The sequence below is a fragment of the Ixodes scapularis genome, unplaced genomic scaffold, assembly GCF_016920785.2.
Source record: "Ixodes scapularis isolate PalLabHiFi unplaced genomic scaffold, ASM1692078v2 PGA_scaffold5__190_contigs__length_132052651, whole genome shotgun sequence".
Lineage (NCBI taxonomy): Eukaryota > Metazoa > Arthropoda > Arachnida > Ixodida > Ixodidae > Ixodes > Ixodes scapularis.
Genome location: NW_024609880.1, coordinates 59,034,733 through 59,056,548, shown reverse-complemented (window position 1 = coordinate 59,056,548; position 21,816 = coordinate 59,034,733). Strand labels below are relative to the sequence as shown.

The following is a 21,816-nucleotide window of genomic DNA, read 5'->3' as shown; positions in this document are numbered from 1 at the left end:
GTTTTCCTCGAAGTTGTAACTAAATGCGAGAAAACACGAAAAACCGCCTACCCGGTCGTGACGTCACACTAGGATTTTCGGACAGACAAGTGCGTGTCACTCGTGTGGGCAGCGCGGACAATTACAAGCTTGCCCGATTTATTTTTCCTCACTGACGCCAGTCGTGATGCCTATATCTGATATTTATGAAAATAGCAACAATACGCGTGCATAGCTTTGACAGGCGCTGAAGATGCGCGAGAGCAAGGATTCCAAAAACTCCTTCTATGACGTCAAGTGTCGGGAAGAAAAGGCTTCGACGGTGCTTTAAAAAATAATTTCTGTAGCCTCTGGTGCATCAAACTGAAAAATAATGTCCTCATTGGTAATCCTGGAGGCCAAATGAAGACAATTTAGGTGTTTTTCTCTCACACAAAAGCGCTCCAGTTGCGCTTTCATTTTTCATTTCATTTCATTTTATTACCTTAAAGACCCCATTTTAGGGTGTATTACATAAGGGGTGGGGTTACAAAAAATATTCAAACATAGGTGCTAGTCTTCACGATGAGATATGATTGGTAATATTTTCGAAGAAGGTTGATGGGCAGGTCATAGCAGCAATGTGGTGGGGAAGGCTGTTCCAGTCTAGAGCTGCTCGGGGGAAGAATGACGCGGAAAAAGTGACAGTGCGAGCGCGGGGGCGAGCGACCTGGAGAGGATGGCTGGTGCGTTGAGATATGCATGTGAGAGGTACCATGTAAGGAGAGATACAGAGGGGGGAATCGCATAACTTGTGAAACAAACAGAAGGTAACGATGCGGCGACGACAAGCGAGACTAAGTAAATCTAATTCAGCTTTCAGGGGCGATACGCTGGTATTGCACGAGTATGAAGTACTAACTGCAGAAATTTAATAAGACTCAGTGACTATTGGTGTTACAGAACGTACCAGGATCTAATATTATGATGGATAACACAAAAACAGGGGTTACACTAAAAAAAATTGAGGTTTATTGTGGCAAACTTGTGCCAAACAAAAGATGGCATAACTTGGCGTCGCGGGCGTCAATGTCGGCGTGGTAGAAGTATGGTAGAAGGATCGAGAGCTGGCGAAAGACGCACAGTTATTTTATTCGTTTTCTGGCTCCATTTCCCCACATTAAATCTTTAGTTCTCTTGTTTCCCCCCTTCCTCGTATGTTATCCGTGACATTCCGGTAAAGGTGGACAGTCTTCGGGAGCTTGGGCCAGCAGTACTACTCTCGGATCCTTGGGAGAGTCCTGTTGTAGCCAAGGTGACCAGATGTTGGGTCGCCGTGGTAGGCTTGGAAGATCTCTTCTCGAAGACTTGTAGAAATTACTAGAAGTCACGTCGACTGGCTGTTCTCGAAGTTATTTTTGAAGAGAATACCTTGCCGGACGGCGTATGTCGGTAGGGCACGTTAAAAGGCTTGGGGAAACGCTCCTCTCGTCCCTCCAAGTGGTCGATCAGTGCGCGAAGCTCAGGATCATCCTGTTGGAGCGCTGCCATACCGTTAACGCACACTGCGCCAAGAAACCGATCGTCGTGGTCGTCGTCTTTGGCGCAGCCGATAGCTGACTCGACGGGGGTTCTGGACAGGCAGTCGGGGTCGCTGTGTTTTCGGCCTGACTTGTATACCAGTCACGTCTTACTCTTGAAGTCTCAGGCTCCACCGAGCGAGGCGTCGCGATTGTTCCTTCAAGCTCACTAACCAGCACAGCGAGTGATGGTCGGTGTCCACTCGGAAAGGGCTCTCATATAATTACGGGCGGAATTTCGTGATGGCCCAGAAGACGGCCAGACATTTCTTCTCGGTTGTCGACTAATTGAGATCCTTGTTCGATAACGTCCGATTTGCGTAGGCGACCACGCGCTCTGCACCCTGTTGTCGTTGGACCGGTATTGCTCCGAGTCCTGTATTGCTGGCGGCTATGTGAACTTCCGTTTTAGCTAATCGGTCGAAGAGGCCCAGAGTTAGTTGCGACTGGAGTCATCGCTTTAGCTTGTCAAATGCCAGTCTAGAGCCCCCGTCGTACCGGCAGTCGCGTAACCCCAGCTGCAGGTATGGGCAACGGCGGTCGACATGGTCTGCTTCCTGGCAGTGGTAGCACAGAGGGCGTCGGTCAGCCGTCCGTCACATGTCCGTCTTTCTTGGCGCCGGGGGTTCGGCTCGGACATACGAAGCTTGATCCTTAGGTAGTGAATAACCGTGACGGAGCAGCACCACTTCAACAGTTCCTCCCTGCGACGATGAATTGGTGTTCAGATCCACACTTGGTAACCAGGTTGGAACTGCTACGTCAAAGGCGCCGTAAGGACGACTGACTGAAGCAGCCAGGCGAAGCGCCTTTTGTAAGCGCGTTGTTATCTAGGGGTTTCCGAGTTCAGACAAACAAGATTCTCGAGTCATGTGGAACGTTTCAATCATGCAAACAAAAGAAAGATAAAAAGAACAAGCACTGGCGCGGATCAAACCCTTTCCAGCGGTGTGGAAATCGAGCACGCTGCTGACTCAGCTCTTTGCACGGGCAAAATACATACCTGCGTGCACAAGAAGGCCTGAAAACTTCAACAAATTATAAAAATGCATGCTATCGCAAGTTTCACATCCTCAGTCAACTACTACCAAATTTCACTCAACCTCAATAATAAACGATTTGGGTTGGAAACGACATCCTCAGCTTGGTCCACAATTTCTTCAAACACAAATGTGTGGCTCGAATTCTATGTACCTTGCTTGAGGGACTGCTCGGATCGGTAGCTAATTGCAATTCAATGTCCAAAAAGAACGTTGAATTAATTTCTTATTTTGTTTTTGATTTTACTCGTTGTCAGATTAGTTTTATTTGTTTTTTTTTGTTGTTTTTTTTATTAGTGGTTATTTTGTATTCTATGGGCAAGAGCATAGCCCGCAGAAGCGCCCTTAGAAATGTGCCGTCCTCGGGCAATACCTTTTAAAAGGGAAGAACGTAGGGCTGGATATTCGGTATCAACTAAGAGAGGCAAAAGTGGTGCACAGATATGACCCGAGTGCTCTGTCAGCGTGCGGCGGGTGCCCCGTTTGATTTACACGGGTCCTAGGGGAGCGATAAAGCAGCACTTTGTTCAAGCTGTGCCCCGCGTTGGTCACGGCACCGAAACGTCAGCACCATGGTCTTCCTTTCTAAGAGCCGCTGCTCACGCGGTCTTCAAAAGCAATTCTATCCCGAGTGATTCGAAATTCATATGATATAGTATACGTCTTTAAGGTGTGGTGCAGATAAATTTAATAAAGGTTTAAAATAACTGATTCCGAAGTTGAAGATCTTTACAAGCCCACCCTGAATATTGATCCAGTAAAACATATTTTTATCGCAAAACTGGTACAGTAATTCGGGGTTCATAATGTCTGAGTTTTGAATTTTCTCCTCCAATTCCAGGACAGTTTACTTCTGTTTTGTAATTACATTTTCAAGGGTTCCTCTGACAGGAATTTGACATCGGAATCACTGCACAAGCGCCTGGAATACTCTAAAATGGCGTCGATGTTTTGACAAAAAGTGTGCATTTCCACTGAAGCTCAATTGATCTTGCTGATGTTTTACTTCAGATAGTTTACCCTTTCTTCATAAATGGTGCGCACTCTTGTAGCCTCGAGTTAAAACTCAATTAATAAAAGCAGTTTTTGTTCGTAGAATTTTCTTTTCTACATTTTATATTCATTACTAACCATCATTCTGCTTTCGTTGCAGATGGTAATTATTCAAATCTGGAAAAAAGCATAATTACTTTGAGTCGGGGCACATATATGTAGCTAAAGCGTATGGTATAAAAGTACGTGTCCCTAACAAGCAAATATTAGAGCAGTGCACCTAGTCATCAGTTGCTGATGTTTATCGGTAAATCCGGCCTTGAATGCAATCGTCTTTATTAAGTAATCAATTTGAAGTTTTCTAACATGTTCACACTGGCAGTTTAATTTGGCTAATCATCGTAAATCATCCCAAATAAGAGAACATCAGCCTTAATTTCGGACGAAACGTTTGCGTTCGCTGTAAGCATATTATGCCTTTTTCTTTCTAATTTGGCCACACGCAAATAAATGTCGATTGACAACAAGGTTATTTTATAAGCTATCTAAATCGTATTGTCGTTCAATCGATCGTTTTATAAACCCAAAGGCATAGTTGGGTCTTATTCAATTTGTAGTTGAGAGCGAAAAGGCACAACTCTCTTTATTATCGTGGAGTTTAATCCAGAAACTAACAATGCATTATGGATATAAGCAAAATACTTATTTTGTTTCTATCAACAATATTTCGATTCCTAAAAATATATTGGTACCTTTCCAGAATTTGGTGGCAAAGGCAGCTGTAACAAAAAATATTGTTCGCTGCTTGGCGTTCGTGTAGTACATAGAAACTTGAAACGCATTATACTTCTTGAGGGCGTGAAAATAGAGCTTTAGCAGAGTTCTGTAAGAGAGCTTTAGCAGAGTTCTGTTTAGGGAACCGTTCCGCACATCCGTTACGGTCCGATGGTCACTCTAGTACGAACTGGGCATGTACGAGTCTTCCGCGGTAGTATATGCGGAGTGCGTACCGCAGGGCCCATTGTATTGTGTCGTATGTGCCAAAAACGTTTCCTTAAAACTCTGTAGTACCTCCAAAAACAGTACCCGATAACCATACAATGCATGCGGAAAGCTGTCGGCGGAGTATTGAGTGTCTTTATTGGAGTCATCGGAAGATTCCTTTAAAACTCTCTAATATCGTCGCGCGCAGCTTTTCGGATTGAAAGCCCTGCCAAATCTAGCGCTTTAGCTGGAGAGGAACGCAGAGTTCGAGTATTTTGCGGTCGCACACCTCAGCCTTGACCCTGCTATTTTGCGCCTCACTGCTCCCATCGGACCACCAGCTTGTTTTCTTCCCTCTCGCCCGCCTTATGCGCGCTCTCTCGCCGTATATGCGAACGCATTTTCTTAACACCTCCTATAGGTATAAATGACTATTCACACAGTACCGTTTCACCATGGTATGAGAACTTAGGTCAAGTTACAACCTCGAGTCACCTGGACGTCCGTGAAGCGGTGAAGCTTGGTAACCAATGCAAAAAGTAGTTCAGCACGCAACATACAAAGCGCGGACGTTCCGCGACCTGATTTTGTACCAATTTGAACAAGTTAAACATTTAATCGATCTCCATCCCCAGCAAGGGTGTTGTATCTTGGTGTTCGAAAACCTTCGCGCGTTCAGTGTCGCTCTATCCTTGTTAACACCCGATACTAACACTGGAATTAATTCGGATTTACTTGACTAAGATTTGAAGAACAGCCAACACGTCGCTGTCACGCGCTGCTGTCTCAATGAGCCTTGAGAAGGTTGTAGGACTGGAGCTTTAGGTCACGCGCAGGAGGCCAGCAATGTCACAGCGTGCACACCATTGTTCCGCCAACTTTCGAATGGCAAAACTGACGAAAGTAATCCCTGGAGAAGGGGAACAAGAGGGACAAAGGACAAACATAAATCTCCAAACACAGCTAGGTGACTGGTGAGCGACCGAAAAAATCCGCCTGGTCCGGGTATCGAACCCGGGACCTCTCCATTACAAGTGGAGCGCTCTACCAACTGAGCTAACCAGGGGTTAGACGTCAGTAGAGCAAACGGGTTTTATCAGCTGCCACCAATCGAACAGCACCAAGGGTGAAGCTTGCAATTTAAGGTTATAATTATAATGCAATTAAATGCAAAGGTGCAAGCGAGCTGGACAAGAATGACGAAAGTAATCCCTGGAGAAGGGGAACAAGAGGGACAAAGGACAAACATAAATCTCCAAACACAGCTAGGTGACTGGTGAGCGACCGAAAAAATCCGCCTGGTCCGGGTATCGAACCCGGGACCTCTCCATTACAAGTGGAGCGCTCTACCAACTGAGCTAACCAGGGGTTAGACGTCAGTAGAGCAAACGGGTTTTATCAGCTGCCACCAATCGAACAGCACCAAGGGTGAAGCTTGCAATTTAAGGTTATAATTATAATGCAATTAAATGCAAAGGTGCAAGCGAGCTGGACAAGAATGACGAAAGTAATCCCTGGAGAAGGGGAACAAGAGGGACAAAGGACAAACATAAATCTGCAAACACAGCTAGGTGACTGGTGAGCGACCGAAAAAATCCGCCTGGTCCGGGTATCGAACCCGGGACCTCTCCATTACAAGTGGAGCGCTCTACCAACTGAGCTAACCAGGGGTTAGACGTCAGTAGAGCAAACGGGTTTTATCAGCTGCCACCAATCGAACAGCACCAAGGGTGAAGCTTGCAATTTAAGGTTATAATTATAATGCAATTAAATGCAAAGGTGCAAGCGAGCTGGACAAGAATGACGAAAGTAATCCCTGGAGAAGGGGAACAAGAGGGACAAAGGACAAACATAAATCTCCAAACACAGCTAGGTGACTGGTGAGCGACCGAAACCTTAAATTGCAAGCTTCACCCTTGGTGCTGTTCGATTGGTGGCAGCTGATAAAACCCGGTTGCTCTACTGACGTCTAACCCCTGGTTAGCTCAGTTGGTAGAGCGCTCCACTTGTAATGGAGAGGTCCCGGGTTCGATACCCGGACCAGGCGGATTTTTTCGGTCGCTCACCAGTCACCTAGCTGTGTTTGGAGATTTATGTTTGTCCTTTGTCCCTCTTGTTCCCCTTCTCCAGGGATTACTTTCGTCATTCTTGTCCAGCTCGCTTGCACCTTTGCATTTAATTGCATTATAATTATAACCTTAAATTGCAAGCTTCACCCTTGGTGCTGTTCGATTGGTGGCAGCTGATAAAACCCGTTTGCTCTACTGACGTCTAACCCCTGGTTAGCTCAGTTGGTAGAGCGCTCCACTTGTAATGGAGAGGTCCCGGGTTCGATACCCGGACCAGGCGGATTTTTTCGGTCGCTCACCAGTCACCTAGCTGTGTTTGGAGATTTATGTTTGTCCTTTGTCCCTCTTGTTCCCCTTCTCCAGGGATTACTTTCGTCATTCTTGTCCAGCTCGCTTGCACCTTTGCATTTAATTGCATTATAATTTCGAATGGCACTCGTGTTTAACGAGCTCCAGACGACCGTTGACGCAGCAGTCCTGGAACGTTCTTTAGTAACACAAGTGCAAAACAAGAAACTGCTAGGTGCCGCCATGTAACACGTTTCGGGGTAACAAAATACAACACTATTAGATCCATCAACGAGTAGGAGCAACAAATCTAAGTTTAAAAAAAATATATGAATAGAAGTTCCGCCGACACCGCTGAAGAAAGCATTTGTAGCACGTTGCTTATATTTATAAGGAATTTATTGTCTTGAGAGGAATTTACCTTGTGATTCAACATAAAATGAGCACGACTCCTTTATCTGTATTCCTTTAGATTATCATTTATCCATTTGTTGACGCGATCGTGGCATGAGCCTTCACCACGATACGTTATATTTTGCAAATTACCTTCAAGTAATTATCCTACTTAATTGTATCAACCAACGGCACTACGAAACGTCAGTCGCGATGTGCGTAAAGCGGCCAAATATGTTCAAGTAGTTTATTTTAAGTTTAACAGTTTCATCTAATGGCGCGAGAGCTATAGAGATGTCGTTTTTACATTGTCTGTATCAAGTTTGGGACGAAATATATGAGGGAAGAACCGCAATTGTAATTTGCCTAATCAAGTCGAATTCTGAATATTATGTAACTATTGCTTATGTGGTTTATATTGCATTTGCAGTTTTGACGGCAGTTACTCTTCGAGACTTAAACAATTTAAGCAGCTTTCGAAATGCCTACAGCCTCTGAGATATTAATTGATCAACCTTTATCGTAAAGGTTGTAGATGCTGGTACACGCAATAAAAGGTATCCCCTGTATGTTGTCTTATGACTCTTCAAATATCTAAACACATAGCTATTACTTAGACACATCCGGTCCTAGTTGAAAGCCGCGGCTACATGAATCCGACTTAAGCGCATCGACTCCAATCGTCCTTGGAATGAAGCCGACGCCTCAATGTTTCAATGGATGCGCACCAAGACCTACGCGATGGCGCCAGGGCCTGTCACATCTCAAAGTTAAAGCTGCGTTTCCGCCACCAGCTGTACCACGTGACCACGTTTTCGGGCACTTCTTCGAGCGCGGAAGCTTTTTCGACGTGCCTAGAGATTGTGCTCGCAGTATTCGATGACGTGCGCGTTACGAGACATGAAATGTCCAAACTCAAACGGCTTAGACACCGCCCCGGGCCACTCTGGAAGAGGCGATGTGAGTGCGGAGAGCCTGGCGAGGCAGATACTTTGCAAGCTCTTTGAGGGCGCCGGTACGCTTTGGTTCCCCAGACAGCGCCAACCACATACCTCACCTCAAGGATGAGGGGCGCCGGCTACACGTAGGAACGGCGCCTAGGTAGGAGCTGCTCGTTTTGCGGTACCAGTGAATGTTCTGAGCTTTCGGCGGCTTTTGCGTTTGCGGTGGTGCCTTTAGGATCTTCCACCGACGCCCAAGTGGCGATTCGCAAGGTCCGGTCGGCGCGCGGCCTCACCGAGCTTCTTATCTATATTCTGTTAACTTTTGATACCAATAAAGCTCACGATTCTTCTCGGGAGAAACCTGCGAGCGGACACAGGGCACCGCCCTCCGCCACTGCCAAAGAGATGGTCCACTGCCATGTTCTCACATGTTCACTCACTCCGGCAGCGAGGGCCTCGCCATAATCCTCCCTGTTCTGAAACCCGATGCGACCTTCGTTTACATGTGCTGAATAAATGCTTATTCGCCGTCTCGACCCATTTTTGTCTAGCGACTTGAATTCCATGTCCTTCCTTAGCCCATTATGCCGTTTACTTGACCATACTAAATCAGACAACTGCACTCGATGCGACTAGGTCGCCTTCATCTAAACGCGGCTGCAGTCAAGAGGCCAGAAATGATGCTTGCTACTCTCTTTTATGAATATAGGCCGGAACTTTGTGCTTGTGTTTGCAATTAGGTTAAGAAATTCAGCCGTGTCATGCAACACACGCTTCTGCGTGATCATATAGAGGATTGCAAAATAATGCTTCAAAAGATATGTAAATGGTACAGGAGTCACAAATAACAAATTGCTTTTTCTCACTGTGAGTAAGGCCACTGTAACCGCTTATTCACACTGGAAGCGGATCCGCGTTCGCAAAGTGGTTGCGAACGCGGTTGTATAAAGATCCCGTACAATTGCACGCGCACTTGATGTCATCGAGTGCGCGTGCAATTGCACTGGATCTTTATACAACCGCGTTCGCAACCGCTTTGCGAACGCGGATCCGCTTCCAGTGTGAATGAGCGGTAAGTGACCTCCCTCTGATATTCGTCACTGTGTTAAGCGTCATAGCGAGTGTAGTCGCGTGTGCATGCCCACACTCTAGCAGGTACCCTCTCCCTACAACAAGACTTTAAAAAAACTTTATGCCCTGCTGTTTATAATCCTCTTGACTGTTCATAGGCTTCGCCCTTTACATCATCAGAACCCGCCAGGAAAGGCTTTTTAACTAGTCTGTCAAAGCTTACTAAAAACACAAGACACAATTTTCATTGCAAGATATTTATTATAATTTTGACATGTACTGTACAACACAGATGGATGAGTGCACGCTGAGAAGTTCCACACACAGTAATAGACTGTACAGAGCAGGACACCAAAGTGCGGCTATAGGCAGCTGGTTCCCGCTCATTTCCGATTCGCATTGCAGACTGCGCCGACAATACTCCGCTCGAATAATAATCACCGTACCGAAGGAAGAAAGTACCAATTACTATTCTAATCCACGTCGTATACTTAGGCACTCTTGGCAGCGCCAAGGCTGTAGGTCAGGGGAGCGTGGGAAAGGGAGACAGCGATCGGGGCCACGTGGTGGGCGGTGTCGTAAGTGATCGGGGCGGCATAGGAGATAGGAGCCTGGATGGCGTGCACAACTGGAGAAGCATGGACGGCGTGGACAGTGACAGGGGCCTGCTGGACGGTCTTGACCACGACTGGAGCAGGCTTCACGACCACTGGGGCTGGGGCTGGGGCCTCAACGGAAGAGGAGATGATCTGGGCATCGGCTGGGTTGGAGGTCTTGGTGCCTGGCTCGTTGGTCTCAATGGTCACGTGGAAGCCGGTGGCGTCAGCGACGTACTTGACGGTACGCTGCATGCCGAATGGGTCGGTGTAGCTGTAGGAACCAGTCTTGACGTTGTTCTCGTCACCGGTTTCTTCCTGAGTGATGCGGGTGCCGTTCTCGTCGATGTTGTCGACGTTGAATCTATACGGTTGAGGAGGCTGCGTGCGAAGCGGAGACAAGGAAGGTGAAAAAAAAATGACGCATAGCAAACTTACGGGAAATATTTCACACTGTGTATGCCTTTACATATAACCACTGTGGGGTGAGTAAAATTGTACTGGTCGGTACACCATTGACTTTAATACAATATTTTCTATATTTTTCCCCACGTTTAGGCTCTTAAATCTTCTAATTCTACCTGCTAGTTCAAACCAATATCGCCATCGGGGCACCAAACTTCAGCAGAACAAATTAGATTTCGACTTATGTCCATAGAGAACGCCACGAAGCGCCATTCACCGCTGACGTACTTATTGTGTCCAACGCTTCACATGTTGTAATCGGCGATTCAAATATAAGTGTATTTGGAGGATATTAAAAAAATGGGCCTACCAAATATATTTTATTTCAGATTATGCAGAAATAAATTAAATTCTGGGTTGTATTTCTAATGTTAAATTAAATAAGTCCAACGTGAGTGATGCGCATATTTTTTTCCTAAAGTGTCGAGGATTTATTCATTTTATTATCTATTATCTACCAGCACAATGATATAGAGTGTTTGTTTACCCATACAAATGGCTCAAAGAAAAACAATGAAACCTCCACAAATGCGTTTTGTGTCAGGCGGATAACATGTTCAAGAAAGAACGAAACTAAAAGATGATTAATAAAAAATATTCACGAATAGCTTTTATAATTGGACATTTCAAGGCACATGTTTATATCGAAGAAAGAGAGAATTAATGTTGAAGGCTAGAACAGTTCTTTTAAAATCCTGCTTCAATCAAGCAGTTGGAGCCATTCACTGTCAGAATTTGTTCTTAAAATACGTCGATACCGAAACCAAACGAGCGATGCCTACCAGAAGGACAACCCTCGTTTGACGCCCGTAGGCCTCGTGCTAATGACGAATGTTGCGTCACTATTTCGCGTCACAGCACGCCGGAGCTGATTGCAGTCGGTACTCCGTGCCTGGCGAACTAAAGAGATAAACCACCTTATCGACCGCGACAAGTGGGTTTCCTATGCTTCATGATATCACTGAAAAACACGTGGACAACCGGCGTCAAGCACGGGTTGTACGTCCGGTGGGCATCGTACATTAGGTTTCTGTATCTACAAAGTTCCAGAACAATATTTGACAATGAAGACTTCAACTGCTTGCTCGATCCAGGAATTTTTTAAACTGGTTTAGCCTCCAACATTAATTGCTTTAATTTTTTCAACACAAGAATCTGATCTAAAATATATTAATAAAAATTGATAAGTAAATTTTCTATATTTAGTATTTTTAGTTGCATTCTCCCTTGAACAAAACGTCCAACGGGCCGTATAACTCATATTTGTGTTGCTTTCACGGCTTTGTTTGTGAAATATTTGAATTCGATAAAAAACTTCTTCTTGATATTGACTGAATGACATGATGTTATAAACGTGTACGTAATCTTCCCACTGGAAAAAAGTTTTAAATATGAGTAGTTATTCCGCTTAAGAAATAAACAGATTCCTTCTGGATGTAGCATTAAAATAAGGCGGTCGTTTTTTAAATATAAATTTGCCGGAAAAATTATTCGAATATTTTTATCTCGAAACTGTTTTATTCTAGAATAACTAAAAAGTTTATGTTTGAATACGCCTAGTTCCGCAACTTACAGGAATAAACCCTCTCCTGATGAAATGTAATTTTGCAAGACTAAATGTAAATAGAGTGGAATGAACAAGAGCATATCCCTTCGGTTGTATTTTGTCTGGAGAGTTATAATTCGCCACCACAGTCCACATTTTTTACATATTCTTATTTCCATGCCAATAACTTTTTACTCAGTCCCGGTGCGTATTTTGCACATTTCGAATACTATAATTGTATCACATAAGTTCAAACTGGAAGGTCAGAAACAATTTAACTTTAGTTCAAAGCCACAATCTGTGCCAGAGCTATCACCTATGGGCACCCTGCCTATTTAACTCAGTGGCCGACACGCGCGCCTCTCGCGGCGGTGTCGCACGTACTCATCGGGAAGCGACCTTGACAGTCGCAGCTCGATTGCAGTGGCGCAGAGGTGGGTGTTGCAAGGCAGACAAGCCTGCTTGGGCTATAGTATCGGCGGAAGCGCAGGATCAGCGGGAGCGGCGGCGGAGCTCTACCGATCTCTCTATAAGCTGACCCAAAGTGGCCGCGCGCGGCGCTGTTCGCTGGACGATCGGTAGTGACTCCTGGCAGACGCAGGGTGCCCATACCCGTTAATAAGTACAACTTAAAACTAAAAGCTATATGTCTAATTATCTTACGTAGTTTTCAACCGCCTGGGAAGCCACGTAGGCCACAAAGCAGCACAGGAGCACCTGAAACAAGAGTGTGCCAAATTTAGCAATGGCCAAGTTTAGGTTTGGTGCCCTTTTCACTTTACGTCCTACAGCAGCGAACGCTAAATAATTGATAGAGTAACTAAGCAACGCCGAAAGTGCATCGTCATGGCACTATGCGCGTTTTCACCTGAATCAAAAATGATTTTTTGCGCATTCCTGATACGCCGCGCGAAGTGGTTCTTACAGGATTTGGTTGTCGACGGAAGAAGCGATGCTTTTGCGTTTCAACCGCGTACGTCTTGATAAGGTAACATATATCTAGCCTAAAATTTACCTACGTATATAACAATTATCCATATAAAGGGGGAAATTAGTAATGCTTCGAGAGAAGCCGGACTTTCTTTAGTACGGTTCTTGAGGTGAAAACGAGTGTAGGTTTCTTTGAAGGTTTCTATAACCTGCTAATCCAATCACATGCGCGCACAAATTACAGGATCACAGCGCCTTCACTGGGGGGAATGGTTTAGTCGGTCATGGTAAAAGTACAAAGCAGATGCTGGCCATGACGATTGACTTTTGGCGCAGCTTAATTAGAATGATTGTGTCTTAGCGTTGGCAGCGCTCGGACGTAAACGTGAAACGGAATATGATAATCCAGGCGACCGCGTATGCTGTTTGTCGGATACACTCAGCACCTTGGTGAACATGATGTCCTGGAGTATTCCTCTTGCCGCGACGACCAAGTGGATTCCTGTTGTTTCGATGCTCAGCCGCACTTTTATATCGTGAACGACTAGCTGCGAATACTTGTTAGATCCGTCTCATTATTAGGCTTTGGAGTAAAGGAAACAATCGGCTTTTGAATTTTAATAGGCTCCTCGCACTGAATTGATCACGTGACAGGAGCCAACGGCGATAAAAGTCGTCGACTTCTTTTGAAAGAGAGGCACATATTTTTTTCCTGATTGTGATCTGCGCGGTTATTGGTTTATTCTTGTCACGCCTTTTTTTATAAGAAAGAAAGGAGAGAAGGTACATTTTTTTAAAGTTTATTAAACTATGATCGACGCGAGAGCATTTTAAATGTGCGCCAGAAAATGTCTTCTTTGTGGACTGAAAGCCAAATTTTTTTAGTAGGATACGTAACAGTGCCATTAGTCTCATTTCCTCAAGACGTGACATCATTCTTAGCACAAAGATTATTTCCAGTTCAAGGATAATCTTCAGATTTCTATTCAAACCATTCGCACAGACGCGAAGCGTGACACTATTTGTGTTTTTACTCTTATCGCCTGCTTAGACCAGTAGTTTTGAAAAGTCAAACAGACGCATGGAGTGATCTGGTTCTAAAACGTTATTTTAAGGTATAAACTTTTTCAAATACTTTTTTTTTACTTCTTGTTAATAGTTATTTTATAGCTTCTTTCCCCTTTATTTTTTCTAATTAAATATTTATTTTATTTATTTTCATTGACTCCAAAGCTCTGTCCAATTTTCCTTGGTCATCAACTAGTCCGTTCGTGCTGGGTGAAATATAAGTTTATGTCAGCCTGTTTTATGCGGTAAATTCTTTTTTATATTGGTACGTTCACCAACACCTGTTTTTTATTTCCTTCACAGCTCTGATCCGGTGGTCACATGATTCGAAACGTTCTTTTGCTTGTTGTATGTCGTCTGGTATCGGGGTATTCAACCTGCCCCAGTTTTGTTTACCCAAGCAAAATACCTTTACTGTTTAAAAATTTTAACATCAGTTATTTTGTTGTTTCGCGTGCAATGAAAAATATAATACCTATGTAATGAAGTATAGAGGACTATGGCACTTTTTAAAAACGTTACTGGTCTTCAAGCTTTCAGAAGCACGCAGGAGACGTCTTTTGTTGTTCTTATGGCACTATAATATAAAATAGTCACGTTAAGAAAACACGGCGGAAATTTGTAACAAATTTTAAAATATTTATGGGTGGAAATTGAATTTTGTCTGCTTAAATCTCTTGGAAATTTTATCATCAACCACTGCAGTCGCTTCTTGTAACAATGTTCGCGAGAACATATGCTTTTTTTTATACTTGAATAACTACCCTAATCGTACCTCCTTAATAGTTTTAATCTTTTGTGCTACCAATGAGAACTAGAAGATGATATGGCTCTTTGAATATATTTGCAGCTTGCCTTCTTTTTCTGCAAGATAATTGTATCTGATACATCAAAGATAAAAAGGGACATTGAATATAAGATTTTACAAAATAATGTCAAATTCAAAATTACAAATAAAATTTGTAATCGTATAATTAATGTTATAATTGCGAACACACTTTATTAGAATGATAGTATGCGTCGCCTCCCTTTTGAAACTGTTCAACCAAAAAAAATCTGATATACTTGTTTTTTTTACTATAAAACGTTCTACATTTGGTGCTGCTAACACTTTCTTTGGGGAAACGTGTAAGGGCCGAACACCACTGCGAATTATTTATATATTTTAAGCATTGATGAAAAACAATTGGCGCTTGGTGTCGCGCGATATTTGTGTTTTAATGAAAATTTTTAAATTCCATTCGGAATAATTTATATCAAGTAAACGTCTGGAGCGGTGTTATGTATATCTTTCGTTAACCATCTAGCGAGCAACCAATTATGTCGATTGGGCTGTGTTCCACGGGCATTCTTTTTGCTACAAATCACCCTATATATCTAAACGAGCAGTTCAGGACTAAGAAGGGTGGTGCAACTAATTTTCTAGTTTCTCGAAATACCAAATGAACACTGTGAGACTCCCCTTTTAGGGGGGTACCACTTAGAAACACAGAAGGTTCCTTGGGTCCGGATAAAGACGTGTTTATTTGACTTAGATGCCACACGCTTGCCCGAAGGCCAACAATGTTGGAGATGACGGCGCTGTCTCTTTTGACAGGATCACCAGTCGGAGTCTGCGCTGCCACTATTGACAGTATCACGGAGGGGGAGGATCAGATAAGGATATGAAGGCTCCGTCGAGCAGAGCCTCCCCCAGCGAGAGTCCCGCCCGTTGGATTAGGGCCGCCTTATATAGCCTGCGGGAATGGACGCGCCCGGGGTGGGTCGGATGTAGGTGGCTCCCCGGAGGGGCGGACGCGTCCAAGTCATGATCCCGAGGCGTGTGCCTTAGGCAAATCACCCGAGAAGGACGAGGGAAAGTCGCCCACCAGGGAATACGGCTTCGCCCTCGCATCCGGGACGCGCCCCTACCTGGCGACGTCCCACGGCCTGCCTGAGCTATGCCTAGATAGGGATGCGGGGAACCCGTGGTTCCCACACACCCCCCTCCTTGAGGCTGAGGTAGGTTTAAGAAAAATAAAAATTAACCTACCGACTCTCGAAAACAAAACAAAACAAAACAAAAACAACGCGGCGGTGCTGGCTCCCACATGCATGGGGTAACAAATAAATCGACGTTCTTCGTGACGTTCCCTGCGTTGCCGCAGCTCGCTCACCATGGCGTAGGGTTCTTGGTGGAAGGTTTGCGGGGCCCTGGGACAGGTCACGGGACGTACGCGAACAGCTGGTCCCTGTCGGCGAGCTGTCCGACCGCCGCGCGGGTCCCGTGGTCGTGGATGAAGAGCGGGCTGTCCTTGGCCAGATGACGATCCCGACGTGCACGACGACGGCGGTTCGCTGGTTCGGCCCGCGGCCGGCCGGGGTCACAGGGTTGCTTGACGATTCACGCACAGCCGCGGTCCGTGCACGGCGCTGAACCGCCGTAACCAGGGGACAGCAGCTCCCGAACGGCGCAAGGCCCTGTGCTGGTTGGGAATCGTAGACGGCGTCAGTGTAATCTCCGTGCAAAGAAGCCGACGGCCACTCTGAGGTTAAGAGATCGAAGCTCGAGGCTGCATTTGCCTGCTGTTGCGTCATTGTCTCTTGTCTCGTCGGACCCGTGTTGACTTCGAAAGTCGCGGGTGAGCTTGGCTCAGCGATGAAGGCTGGCGCGCTCCGAGAAGGAGTGCCACGGTTGCATTCCGGGCATTGTAAGTCATACCCATTAGGGAAGCTCGGCTGAAAGGACACTTGCTCATTGTGTCCGTGCGTGGCTGGCGTGGCCACAGAGCCGTTGAGTGGCATCGGGTGTCGGGCGTTTGCCTCTTCCTCTGTCCACGAAGTTCTTGGCCGGAAATTGGCCTGGTTCGCTTTGTTTGCAGTCGCCGGACAGGCCGCACGTTGGGGCGCCAGATGTGGGATTCCCCTTTTATGGGGGTACCACTTAGAAACACAGAAGGTTCCTTGGGTCCGGATAAAGACGTGTTTATTTGACTTAGATGCCACACGCTTGCCTGAAGGCCAACAATGTTGGAGATGACGGCGCTGTCTCTTTTGACCGGATCACCAGTCGGAGTCTGCGCTGCCGCTATTGACAGTATCACGGAGGGGGAGGATCAGATAAGGATATGAAGGCTCCGTCGAGCAGAGCCTCCCCCAGTGAGAGTCCCGTCCGTTGGATTAGGGCCGTCTTATATAGCCTGCGGGAATGGACGCGCCCGGGGTGGGTCGGATGTAGGTGGCTCCCCGGAGGGGCGGACGCGTCCAAGTCATGATCCCGAGGGGTGTGCCTTAGGCAAATCACCCGAGAAGGACGAGGGAAAGCCGCCCACCAGGGAATACGGCTTCGCCCTCGCATCCCGGACGCACCCCCACGTGGCGACGTCCCACGGCCTGCCTGAGCTAGGCCTAGATAGGCATGCGGGGAACCCGTGGTTCCCACAACACAATCCTTGACGTTCAAACAACTTACGAAACACGCTTTAGTTTTTCCTCTTCGAACAATAAAAGTCACAAAAAAAAGAAATCGAGAAAAACAGTCAGGATTCACCTCTTCAACTGGCAGCCAGATCGAACGTCCACGTTATCTACTGCCGATTACGTTGCGCCACAGTTCATCCACGGCTGTGCTTGAGTCAAGAGGTGTACTCTCCTTAGTGGTTGTTACTTGGAGGGTAGTTTCTTACTGCCGCCGCGGCATGATCGTGTATTCTGACCCTACCCTTTTTCCAGCGCTTTAACTTCTTTTGACCACGTACCCCAACTTTTTTTGTGTTTGCCTCTTTGCTCCGGGATAAAGTTGGAAATTTGTTCCAGATGAATTAGGCCTAGTTAGACATACAGGTCAAAAAGCTACCTGTCTGCAGAGAGTTACGCGAAGCTCCTTTTCTTTTTCTCAATCAATGACTATTCATAAAAATAATGTATTTGCAGCAAGTAAAAATTAACTCTTAGCGCGCTACAGTTACTTCAGATTGATATATTGGACACGTTTTGAATCCCGCTGGTCATGAAGTATTCAGGGTATGAAAGAAATTTCGTCTCCCATGCGGAGACAAAACGTATGACTAAGTTGTTATTTCTGTTATGCTCTATTGAAAATCTCATTTGTATGAGAAAGTTTTGTGTCCAATAAACACATATAAATCATGCAAGATATATAAGAACATATAAGAACAGTATAAGGAACTTGTGATAAGTTTCTTATAAGTGTTTGTATAGTTCTTATATATCTTGTACGACTCACTTGTGTTTATTGGACACAAGACATTTCTCATAAAAAAGGCTTTTTCACTAAAGTGCCAAATCGGTGCAGTTTGTAACATCACGATGAGTCCCGGCTTCTGGAACACTTGCATTTATTCTTACCTTGTACCGCTCTACTGCCTTGGGCAACCTAAGAGAATAATTCAACCAATCCACAAGGATCGTCCGCCTTGAAGGCCATGAACGCTTCAACCGTGAGGTCCTCAACCACGATATGATGCCTCATAGACTACAACGTCGTCCCTATGTCGACGTTCCTTCCGGAAGGAAACTGGCTCAGAGTTTCAGCCCACACTAGATGAAATCAAGGATACTGAACAACAAGCAGGAAATCATCGACTGTCGGCACCGTTTTAGAGCAGCTAAAAAGTTCCTGCGACGGACCCTCCAACAAGACGACATGTACCACGTTTTCAGCGCGCGGAAGCAAGCGGAGGAAATGGAAAAGAAAAAGCGCACAGATATTCATGACAAGAAACTGGTTCAACTAATCCCAAAGGCTGCAACACCACCGGCGACAGCGGTCTAGAACCTGTCGTCGAAACGAATTTCCAATAGTCATGTGTCTTTTTTCAAAAGGTCTTGATTTCCCTCTGGCCCCACGCGGTGTTCCTGAACAAGATTTTATAATTGAAATTGAAAAGGCACGTCGTGACCTGCGCAATACGACTGGTATCAATCTGGCACGCCCACGCACAACGACTACGCTTAAGGACGCAGAAGGAACGTCATTGAATCTAAGCAGATGAAACTATCGGCACTACAGGATCTTAAATCTGATCAGTCTTACAACTGAAAAAAAGTGCAGTAGTACTTGCAAGCAAGTTTATTATGAAAGAATCAGGTGATTCTAGATGACACAGCTCATTTCATAAAGTTGCCACGCGAACCACTCCAAAATCAGTGAGATTCCTTGTTGATCAACCCTGTGATCTAAAAAAGAAGAAACCAGAAAATCTACACCCGCTCCACCGCACGCGCCGCAAGCGCCACACGCGCACACCTTCCCCGTACAAAAGATTCGAAGTAAATAACCAAAATAAAGCGTTGACGAACGGGCGTGCAAGATGCCTTTTGTTTTAGGATTTTGCTTTAGAACAGTTACCACAGCAGACGCTGGCACATGCGGCGTGTGGAACACCATTCCCTGCGTTCTTCTTGATGCTTGTGTAATTTGGCAATAGGTCTATTTCAATTCTCTTTACTCGCCGGATATAGTCCGGACTCTCAAGAGGAACGCGCCTACGAAGAGCAACGGCGGGAACGGCAACGAGAATGTCAGCGGCGGTCGCGGCCGGCACGTGTATGTGCGTACCTTTCGTCACGAGGACCACCGATCAGGACAGTAAATGTGTTCGTACCTTCGTTAAAAATTTGGTGTCACGTCTTTGTCGTGTGCTGAATAGCTTCGCTAGTCCTCTACCTTCACAAAGTGGAATGGCTCATGATTTATAAATTGAACTGCCTAAATTGTGACGCATCGTATCTTGGAGAGAACTGCCGCAAACGCCGCACCCGTATGAAAGAACACAAGCGTGACGTGGCGAAACCCATGCATGCCACTAGGGCAAAGACGGAGCTGGTTGACCATTGTTGGAGTCAAGCGTTCTCGAAGTAAAAAGTGTGACCGTCTTCGGTTACACTTTTGACTTCGAGAACTCCCGACCTTGGCGCGCACGAAGATGGGGTCCACGAAAGTACTTGGAATTATGGTGCATCTTGAGGGATTCACCGGCCTGTAACTCGAACCGCAGCCACCTTCCCGAAGTTTACTCGGACCTCCTTAAATAGCATTTCTTGTTGGCGACTCTATCACTGCTGCCTCTTGGCTTCACTTATGATGTCTCCCGTATGGAAGACAAAACGTCTGATTGATTTGTTATCTTCTGTTATGTCAAGTTGGTGCAGTCTGTATCATTATCAAGTCTTGGTAACCTCCTCAACGGAGAGCTCCGTCTAACGTTTCCTGAGTGTTCTACATCACTCGAGAAAACTACTCCAGCCACACGCATGTCCTTACGGAATACCATTCGAGAGGATCTTTCTACCGCAGCTCCCATTAAGTATATCCTCGATGGCGATGACCTGTCGTCCACGCACTGATCCAGCTCTAGAATCACATGGACCAGCCGCCCAGACTTCCTTCCAACCCAACTTCCCAAGAACGATGATCACTGACTCTCCCAGGAACCCTTACTCCAACACGCACTGAACGCCCATCGTTCGAAGTCGCGCCACCTGCCTTTACAGTGGCATCCGATGTCTTATCGCTTGCTTCTGTCGACGACGCATTGAAGAGAAAAGTGAAGACTACAGATATTTTGGTCGTTCAAATTAAAATGCACAGCCAACCTACACTGACCGCGTGCACAGCGCAGCCGTTTTTGTTTCGCTGTCGGACTGGACGCGACAAACGTACGTCCGTACGTTTGAAAGGCTTAAAGCTGCATTCACATCGGCTGGAATTGCTTTCTTGAACCATGACATTTTCACGACGGATTTTGAGCAGGCGCTCATTAATGGTCTGCACGACGTGTTTCTTCAAGCTGCTCATTGCGGGTGCCATTTTAACTAGCGCTTAAAGGGTGTGGACTTCCGTTCAGAGGGCTGGGGTCTAAGCGCATGTTCAAGTGACAGCCAACTAAGGAAGGTCGTTCTTTAAGCTCGTAGCACTTTCCTTTGTTTCGCCTTCTGACATCCCTCGCGCCTGGGCGTTTTTGCATCCGGAGGGTATATTGCTCGGTATCCAGGGGCTAATTTTAATGGTGGATTACTTTGACGCGACTTTGTCGAGTGGCATTTTTTTAAATGAAACAGTGGAACCTCCGCAGAAACAGAGGTTTCAGAACCATCGACCGCATGAAGGCATGGCACCGCAAAATCAAAGTATGTCGGGAAGAGCGCACCCAAACTCCTTCGCGTTTATTTATTTAATCAAGAGAGACGAGTCCCAAACAAGAGTCCTCTTGCTTCAAGCTGCAAACGGGGGAGTCGTCTGTGCGCAAGGCCGCAAATGGACCAATAAAGACAGAAAACCACCGAAGCTTGAACGACGTTTCAACATTCGCGTCATTTCGCTTTTTTTTTAATTTCTGAACTTAGCCCCAGACTTGTACACGTTACTGAAAAATAGTAAGGAATTACATTTACAATTACTCAAGGCTGAATTGTAATTTATTACAATTACAATTACCCTCGCATAAAAGTAACTGACCGTTACTCCAAAAAGTAATCCGTTACTTTCGTGGCGTTACTTTTAACATTATTGTCCTCAAGTAAGAAACAAAGGGAAGGGGGTTATTCAAGTTTTTATTGTTGCAAGCTGTTCCATTTAATGACCCTGAGTATTTTGAGCAACAGCTGGCACTCGAAAGTCTCGCCAGACATATTGGGTTATTTCTTACTCAATATGTCGACTGCTACGCTGAACACCCACTGAACTGAGGCACTGGATGGGACTGCCATATTGTTCCTGATGAATGCTTTATGGTCTGCATTGAGCTTCTTCAGCGAAGCAATGGAAGTACTATTTACCTCGAAGATAGAACAAAGCTTTGTCGTTGCAGCCGTTGCTTGATAAAAGAGAGTTTCAGTAAATCGTTCCGATTCCTCCGATGCCCCCGATAACAATATGATGCATGCGCAA

At 45.6% G+C, this 21,816-nt stretch overlaps 1 protein-coding gene across 1 annotated transcript; it reads right to left on the bottom strand.

The window, feature by feature from the left end:
- Positions 1-9,565: 9,565 nt before the first annotated feature.
- Positions 9,566-13,346, bottom strand: LOC8036256 (cuticle protein 16.8-like). The gene is made up of 3 exons (XM_002402050.3): positions 13,304-13,346; positions 12,591-12,644; positions 9,566-10,297 (listed from the first exon to the last, which is right to left on the bottom strand). Exons 1-3 carry the CDS (start codon positions 13,313-13,315, stop codon positions 9,812-9,814), a joined length of 552 nt encoding a protein of 183 aa, XP_002402094.3. The 5' UTR covers positions 13,316-13,346; the 3' UTR covers positions 9,566-9,811.
- Between the last annotated feature and the right edge of the window lie 8,470 nt (positions 13,347-21,816).

What these genes read in the sequence shown, in the direction of transcription:
- LOC8036256 (XM_002402050.3), bottom strand. An exon ending in CCCAGGCGGTTGAAAACTAC is followed by an intron (nt 10,298 to 12,590) that starts GTAAGATAATTA and finishes CTTCGCACGCAG; the next exon opens with CCTCCTCAACCGTATAGATT.